General features: G+C 46.1%; 2 protein-coding genes across 2 annotated transcripts; one reads left to right on the forward strand and one right to left on the reverse strand.

Moving 5' to 3' along the window:
- Positions 1-314: 314 nt before the first annotated feature.
- LOC109744068 (uncharacterized) lies at positions 315-5243 on the forward strand. The gene is made up of 11 exons (XM_020303166.4): positions 315-536; positions 755-839; positions 1154-1453; positions 1764-1922; positions 2501-2641; positions 2720-2776; positions 3390-3528; positions 3862-3966; positions 4076-4290; positions 4706-4747; positions 4855-5243. Exons 1-11 carry the CDS (start codon positions 400-402, stop codon positions 5026-5028), a joined length of 1554 nt encoding a protein of 517 aa, XP_020158755.1. The 5' UTR covers positions 315-399; the 3' UTR covers positions 5029-5243.
- A 1391-nt stretch (positions 5244-6634) lies between these two features.
- On the reverse strand, positions 6635-7589 carry LOC109744062 (uncharacterized). Its single transcript, XM_020303159.4, has 2 exons — positions 7392-7589; positions 6635-7208 (listed from the first exon to the last, which is right to left on the reverse strand). Exons 1-2 carry the CDS (start codon positions 7587-7589, stop codon positions 6789-6791), a joined length of 618 nt encoding a protein of 205 aa, XP_020158748.1. The 3' UTR covers positions 6635-6788.
- Positions 7590-8105: the final 516 nt, after the last annotated feature.

The following is an 8105-nucleotide window of genomic DNA, read 5'->3' on the forward strand; positions in this document are numbered from 1 at the left end:
ATGCATGTACATATTTAAGATCCTATGTAAGATCCCTTTTTTATTTAATAAAGTGTGGCAAAGTTTTCACCCTTGTTAAAAGCCAGCCTACAAACCAACAAAGAAAGAAATGGAAAGAAAACTAAGGAGCCCATGATCGATCACACGTGATTCGAAAGCACGCAGAACGTGGCACCGCGCCGAGACGCATCCGGATTTTAAAAGCCACCGCACGCAATCCCGGCCGTCCAGCGCGACGCCGACCGTCCAGATGGCCTTGGGGACGTGTCCCGTGCGCCCCCGTGCCCCGCCACGTACATACCCGGCCGGCTCGGCTCGGCGCGGTCGCCGTCCAAAAAAACTCGGACCAGCCCTCTTCCCACCGAATCGGAAGGACAGAGAAGCAAATCGCGACTCGCCATGGCTCCTCCGGCCACGCCTCTCCCCTTCCTCGTCCTCCTCGCCACGCTCCTCGCGGCCGCCCCCCTCTTGCCGCCGGCGGCGGCGGCCGAGCCCGAGGCCTTCGACGTCCGCCGCCACCTCTCCACCGTCACCAGGTACCCCTCCCCTCAGCCCTCTCTCCCTCTCTGTCGGCTCAGCAACCGCCGCCTGATCCCCGGCCTGTTCGCCGGTGGATTCGCGGTGGAGTGGGGTTCGAGTTAGTTCTCGGATGCGAGCGGGGTGGTTGCGCAGGCCGTGGTGCTGGGGCCGGAGATGGGGCCTTGCGGAGATGGCAGGGTTTAACTTTAACCCCCTTTGGTGGTGATTTTCGCAGGTACGATGTGTCCAGGGCGTCCAACAGCGTGGTCTCCGCGCCGGCTATCTCCGACGAGTGCCGCGTGATCCACCTCAATCTCGTCGTGAGTGTCATTTCCCCTGCATTCCACACATTTCCGTGCCAACATTTCGCCACCCAGTTCCAGTGTAAACTCGGTGTCCAGTACTGCTTGGAAGGGATTGAAACCAAGTACTTGGCAGTCGTGTCTGTGATATGGCTTATGGTGGTAGTCTGTTTTCCTGAGTTATTGAAGCATTGCCATAGTTCAGCAATTAATACATCTTGATGACTAACCTGAAATGGAACAATATGCTTTGGAGTCTGCTTGCTCCTTCCCTGCTGTGTAAATGTGTAGGATAAAATTGGCTGAGTTCATTTGATTATTTTGTTCGCCAGGCAAGACATGGGACTCGTGCTCCTACCAAGAAGAGAATCAAGGAGTTGGATAGGCTGGCTGTGCGGTTGGGGACTTTAGTGGATGAGGCAAAACAAGGACCTGACACTGCTTCTCTGAAGAAAATTCCATCATGGATGAAGGGGTGGGAGTCACGTTGGAAGGGTAGGGTCAAAGGGGGTGAACTGGTTAGCGAAGGTGAGGAAGAGCTGTTCAATTTTGCCAACCGAGTGAAGGAGAGGTTTCAAGACCTGTTTGATGAGGAATATCATCCAGACGTGTACTCAATAAGAGCAACCCAGGTAAGCTCAACAGGTTCTCGCCATACTTAACACGTTCATATCAACAAATTTAGGATTCTTGGTTGTGCTCTGTTCATTATTATCAGATGAAACAGGAATAAATATATAGCATTTGGGAGAAACTCAGTTTACCGAGTCTCATGTGTTGCAAACCAAGTACTACCTCTGTAAACTAGTAGTGATCTAAAACGTCTTATATTAGTTTGAACATTGTTGCTGTTGCTGTTGATGATTTCCAGTTCAGTTATAATGTTATTGAGTTTGACTGTCGCTCACTGTGGCTAACTATTGCTGTATGTTTGAGATGCAGGTTCCTCGAGCATCAGCTAGTGCAGTAGCATTTGGTTTGGGGCTACTTTCTGGGAAAGGAAAGCTTGGAGCAGGAAATAACCGTGCCTTCTCTGTTCTGAGCGAGAGTCGTGCAAGTGATATTTGTCTGCGATTCTTTGATAGCTGTAAAACATACAAGGTACTATTCGTGGTAGCAATAACATCGTTGAGAAATGAAGAATACACTTTAAGAATATAAAATGCTTATGCGACTTGGCATTGTTATTCCTTTTGGTTTGGTTGCTCACGTTTTGTAGCTGAAAGAGAAAGACTAAAACTGTCAGTTGTGATGCAAATGGTACTTTTGTGTTGGCATGTTGCTTTAACTGAGTACTCAACATCACATAGCATAGCACAAGATGTATGATCAATCTGCACATGTACTTACACGAGTTTGCGCTTAGTCTCTCATGCTTTGCTGTATTCCTTGTTCTTCCACCTGTTGGTTAGGTAGTTTTATGTTGGACAGCAGTTTTTGTTCCTTCATTCTTCATTAAATAAATGGTGTGTTCTAGCATTCACTCTTGCAAATAATTTCCTAAGCACACCTAGTTTTTATATGTAATTTTGTTCTTATTTATTAAACTATCAGTGGTAGCTTGCAGTTCGGCATGCTATGCGCTGTATCTTTTCTTCCTCTGTACAACTGTGGCCTTGCTATGGCGCTATTGATGTGTTATTTTTGCTAAAAATGTATAACCACAATAATATGTTCAGGACTACAGGAAAAGAAAGGAACCTGATGTTGACAAGCAAAAGGAACCAATTCTAGAACATGTCACATCTGCTTTAGTCAGCCGTTATCACCTCAAGTTTACAACACAGGATGTTTCTTCCCTCTGGTTCCTCTGCAAACAGGTATTTACTTGCCTTTGGGAGCTAGAGTTCGGTGTGACACACTTTGCACATTTTGTCAGCTGTCTGTTCTTTTTGCAGGAAGCATCTTTACTGAATATTACCAATCAAGCTTGTCAACTTTTCAATGAAGATGAGGTAGGTTGCTTTCACATTTCAGCTTTTCTTAAGCAATTTCACCTCTAAAACTCTACGCCATACTAGTCTATGCCCTGCTGTATTCAGTCAGACGGCACACATCCTATTACTCTTCTGTAGGAAGTATATGATCTGTATACAATTTGATTCCATGGACATGGTTCCTTTTTAGTTATTTCATAAGAACCATAACCTCAGTCACCTTGATCTGTTAAGAAAATGATACATCCCAGTTAATGAAGTTGGTTAAGTTTGTCATAGTTCGACAATCAAACTATTAAGGCAGGTCCACTATCAGTTCAGTTATGTACTTGTGGTTGCCATCCTGTTGGGAATCTACATCATACCATAAAGAAGTATTTTCACAGCTAGGATTGCAAGCTTCTGACATGCAACTCTAGTTTAATTGTTCTTAGTTTGAATTCAGTTAGCTACTAGCCTCATGCTAGCTGCCTTTCTTGTCAAATAGTTACTGCCTTTTAAATTTGAAGGAGAGTATTATCATCACCATACTTCATGCAAAGACTCTTACCTAACTCTTTAGGCAGCTGTAATTCTCAGAATTAACAATGGGCCCTGATTTGTCCTATTAATGCCCAACTTATTTGTTTAGGTTCATTTGCTAGAGTGGACAGATGATTTGGAGGGTTTTGTGCTTAAAGGTTATGGTGAGTCAATAAACTACAAAATGGGACTGCCATTGCTCAAGGATGTTGTCCAATCAATGGAAGAAGCAATCATAGCTAAAGAAGGTAACACTATCTCTCATGTTCTTAGAAAAAAACATTGCTTCTTGCTGGAAAAATACCTGCTTCCTACCTTCTTACATCTGACCCTTTGTGATGCCACTAGATCTAGAATTCTTTCTTAGCACCAGATACACATCATTTGATGAGTCTCCTGTGGTAGCTTACTAGTGTGTATTAGCTAGAACATGCAATACTCGCACAGTAAACAGAAAAGAACATGCAAACACTCTAAATCAGTGCATAATGTAGTAATCAACAGTTCAATACTGAAGATAAGATTATGAATAACGATGATGGTCAGAACTCTAGATTGAAGTCTAATTCTTGGAATTGTAGAGAACTTCCCTGATGGTACGTATGAGAAGGCAAGGCTCCGATTTGCACACGCAGAAACTCTTGTTCCTTTCACATGTCTACTAGGTCTTTTTCTTGAAGGATCAGGTATGGTTCCTGTTTTGCACCCTGTCCATGCATGATCTTTCTCCATGAACAATATACAAAGAACCAATTGCCCATTTGACATAGCTCAACATTTTTTGTTTGCACCAAGATTTTGAGAAGATACAGCGGGAGGAGCCATTGGATCTACCTCCGATGCCACCACAGAGAAGAAATTGGAAGGGCGCACTTGTAGCACCTTTTGCTAGCAACAATATGTTGGCTTTATACCAATGCCCTGGCAATGATGGCAAAAAAACATCTCAGGACCAAAAAAATTCATATTTTGTGCAAGTTCTACACAATGAAGCCCCAGTTTCGATGCCGGTAAGACTATACTTCTGCAATTTCTGTGCTCTATCCTCCAACCTGTTTGTTTAAGTCGCCTTGCTCAATGGTGTTACAAGTTATGCTGTATTGTAATGTCCAGTGGGTCCTCTAGGGACTCTCAAGTTTCAACCTACTAACCATGCCATTGAATTCTTTAGTAAACTTAATGAGTTGATCCAACAAATGCAGTCGGCCTTTTTTATCTAGTAATATTATGAAATCACAGAATACACACCAATGTGCCACAGACTAACCATTTGAAAAACTAATAAAGTGGCTTATTATGTTGAACAATATTTATGGCCGCCGTTGCCTAAAAGCATCTGGCTGGCTAGTGCTCTGTTTACTTGTCTAATATGTTTGATACTGGGAAGTTGACTGTTTTCTTCCCCTTGGTGGGCTACCAATGCAGGGCTGCGGCAACAAGGATTTATGCCCGTTCGAGGAGTTCAAGGTAAACACAACACTGACCGTTGTTCTTCCGAATACCGCGTTCAAGATGCATTCTGTATCTCCTTTGGCAGTGATTTGATGAGAATCTCTCTGATTGTCCGCCTGCAGGAAAAGATAGTGAAGCCGCACCTGGAGCACGACTACGATATGCTATGCAAGAAGCCGGTGGCGGCAGCAGACGAGGAGCCATCCTCTTTCAGCTCCAAGCTCAACTTCTTCCTGGACCTGCTCTCGCGGAAAGGTTACCGTGTAAAGGGGCAAGATGTTAAGACGGAACTGTAGAGTACAGGCGCCTTGTGCCGCGACGACCTTGGATCAGGACTGACATGTGGACACTAACCTTGGGTGTTTTTGTGCCTAGGCTTGGTGACTGGTGAGCGAGGTTTGCTGATGTTCTTGGTTTTTACGAGAGACTTTCTTGAGTGAAACTCCCGTGTTCCCGTGTATCTTCTTTGAACTGTTAGTTAAATGCCTAAAAATCGGTGTACTGTGTGCCAGATGAGCCTGGTCAGGGGTCAGTCAGACTGAATTCTTTTTGGTCAGTCGATTTTTTCTAGATCGGCAGATGACCTTCCACCCCCGTCCTCCCAAACCGCAGCCCATGATCGTCGGCCAAACCGCAGCCCATGATCGTCGGCCAAACCGCAGCCCATGATCGTCGGCCAAACCGCTGCTTGTGGCAAGCGGTGCTCCCCGTCAGCCTCGCCGCCCCGCCCTCCTAATCGCCGTGTTGATGCCGCCCTGCTTTCCCTTCGGCGCACCAGCAGATTTCCCCCGCGAGCCTGCATCCTCCACGTCCTGAATAGTCGGCCTTCGAACTCCCCTCTGCTGGCCTGTCGCTGGCTACGGCTCGTTCTTGGCCACGGACTTGCAGGTGCTGCAGTGTGAGAGTCTGGCTTAATAAAAATGATCCTTCTTGGCTAGGGACTTGCAGGTGCCGCCGTCTGAGAGCTTGGCATAGTAGAAAGATAGACTACTCATATCAATAAAGAATTCCTTTTCTGGAAGACGCAACGCGTGTCAAGAGTAGGGATGAAAGCGGAGCGAAAATGGATGGAACTGGGTGCTCCAACATTTATTTTTATATTATCTTTTGAAAGCGGAAACAAATATATATCTTTTTTTTCTTTTTCGAAAGCAGAAACGAATACTGAAACCCTGAAAACAAATACTATTGGAAACGAAAACAGAGCGAGTACGACACAGACATGGAACGGAAGCGAGTGCTCACCGAAACAAAAGACCCCCATGAACTGTAGGATAAAAAACACATTGTTTAGCGGATAGGATGATTACAAAATCTTAATATATATCATTGATATATAAAAAGATATTCATTTCTGCATAAATATTCAACTTTGGCAGCATAAAAATTTGAAAGGCATCAAACGATTAAACGTTGCAGCTCAAATCACAATAGTGCTCGTACCAGCGACATATTTTGAAGTTGGGCCATATGGGCGCATTAAGGATTAGGTATCAGGCTGTCATACTAGATGTAGTAGTAGTACCGTTGAAGTTGGGCCATATAGTCCATTCCGCTCATTATAATTATGTGTTTGTTAGGCGACAAAATAGCCATATGTTCATATTTAAAATGAAAAGTTCAGTATTAAGTATTAATGGAAACAGAAGATTCGGTTTCCGCACCTGTTTCACTGCAAAACAAACAATGTTCCGTGTTTCCGCATAAAAAATATTCTATTTCTGTTTCCGTTTTGCAACACCAGAAAGGCGGAAAGTTTCGGCTCCATTTTCATCCCTACCACAGCTTACCCTTGATCAGTTTGACGTTTGAGATTAAATAATCCTCTTAAGTGGAGAGCTTACCCCCTAAAAAAAAATAGGTCTTCGATCTTGTTAACATCTTAACCCAACAAATAGGATCTTCAGGTGTAATCCTTTTTCTTTCAGGATCGTTAACTCAACATTACACCAATTTGCACGAAAGAAATGATAGAGTGCCATGCAACATAACGACTCAATGGCCAATGCAGATCTGTAAACCTGATGATCGACGGAACATGCATGTGTGTGATGAATCAAGCGCCTCCGGTGACCCTGCCGTTGAAGATCTCGATGGTGTCGCCGCTCTTGACGTCGTGCCAGCGCAGCGTGCGCTCCTCCTCCATGACATTCTGCTTGTAGATGAAGAAGTAGGCGCCGTCGTCCGGCAGGAGGAGGTGCGGCGCCGCGCTGCCCAGCTCCGCCCGCAGCTCCTTGACGGCGTCCATGTCGCTCACCTCCAACGTCACGGCCTTGGCGCCCCACTTCACCTCCACAGACATCCGCTGCTGCGGCTTGTTAACCTTGGCCACCCCGTTCCCGTCGTTGCACACTGGCGGCGGCGGCGGCTGGCGCACGACCACGCGCACCTCCATCTCCATCCCGTCGGCCGGCGGGTTGAACTGCGCCAGCTCCTTGTGATCCTCCATCTCCGCCTTCTCCAAGAACACGCTCACCGTTGTGGCCGGCACCGCCCCGTCTGTGCGCTCCTGGAGCACCTCCTTGAGGCGGGCGATGGTGCAGGACGCGTCCAGGTCGAGCGCGATGCGCCGGCCCTGGCCGAGGGCCGGCCCGGAGGCGACGACGCGGACGACGGCGCCGGCGGCAGTGGGGGAGTCATCCGGCAGGACGATGAGCACGTGGGATCCCTCCACGATGGGGTAGTGCTGGGTGTCGCGGTCGTCCTCGAGCTCCTGGCCATGGAAGAAGAGGCGCTGGGACTCCACGGGGATGCCCTCCTGCTTCAGGATGTACTCCTTGATCCTCCGCACGGTGGACAAGTACCAAATCTCGACGGTGAATCGGCGACCCTGCGTCGTCTCGAACGTCACCTCCATCGCGCGCGATTCGCTTGTGTGGTTTGTGAAAACGTGCGGCGTTGCATTTCCATTTTATTTATACACACAATAGGAGTATGCATTGCACATCCATCATTTAATTTAATTACTCGATGTTATTATTCTCAGATTTGTTTATTTTGACCGCTTAAAGTGCCTACGTATTCATTAAAATTAAGGTTACATTTTTCACCAGTAGAGGTACAATATATAGGCATTTATAACAAATATTCTCAGATAGCATTTACCATATGTGTAAAATTAATGTACGGGCTTTTACAACAAAATTTCCATCCATCGTAATACTCGCTGTTATTCTCATATCTGCAAAAATTATTGTACAAGCATTTATAACAAAATATTCTGAGATATGTTAATGTGCATGCATCCATGCATGATGACACATGATCTCTCTCGGTTTTTTCCTTTTTTGAGAATATGATCTCTCTTGGATAAACCTGGGCATGGGCAGCCAGGCCGGACGGGCGGGCTGAGCTTGGGCTCCAGATATAGGCT

This window comes from Aegilops tauschii, chromosome 5, assembly GCF_002575655.3.
Source record: "Aegilops tauschii subsp. strangulata cultivar AL8/78 chromosome 5, Aet v6.0, whole genome shotgun sequence".
In the NCBI taxonomy this organism is placed as follows: Eukaryota; Viridiplantae; Streptophyta; class Magnoliopsida; order Poales; family Poaceae; genus Aegilops; species Aegilops tauschii.

Bases quoted from the DNA above. Each gene is read 5' to 3' on its own strand.
- LOC109744062 (XM_020303159.4), bottom strand. From the start codon at position 7,589: ATGGAGGTGACGTTCGAGACGACGCAGGGTCGCCGATTCACCGTCGAG. The intron at 7,209-7,391 runs GTGCTCATCGTC...CCGGCCACAACG, and splicing joins CCATCGTGGAGGGATCCCAC to GTGAGCGTGTTCTTGGAGAA.
- LOC109744068 (XM_020303166.4), top strand. From the start codon at position 400: ATGGCTCCTCCGGCCACGCCTCTCCCCTTCCTCGTCCTCCTCGCCACG. The intron at 2,642-2,719 runs GTATTTACTTGC...TTCTTTTTGCAG, and splicing joins TCTGGTTCCTCTGCAAACAG to GAAGCATCTTTACTGAATAT. The intron at 4,291-4,705 runs GTAAGACTATAC...CTACCAATGCAG, and splicing joins AAGCCCCAGTTTCGATGCCG to GGCTGCGGCAACAAGGATTT.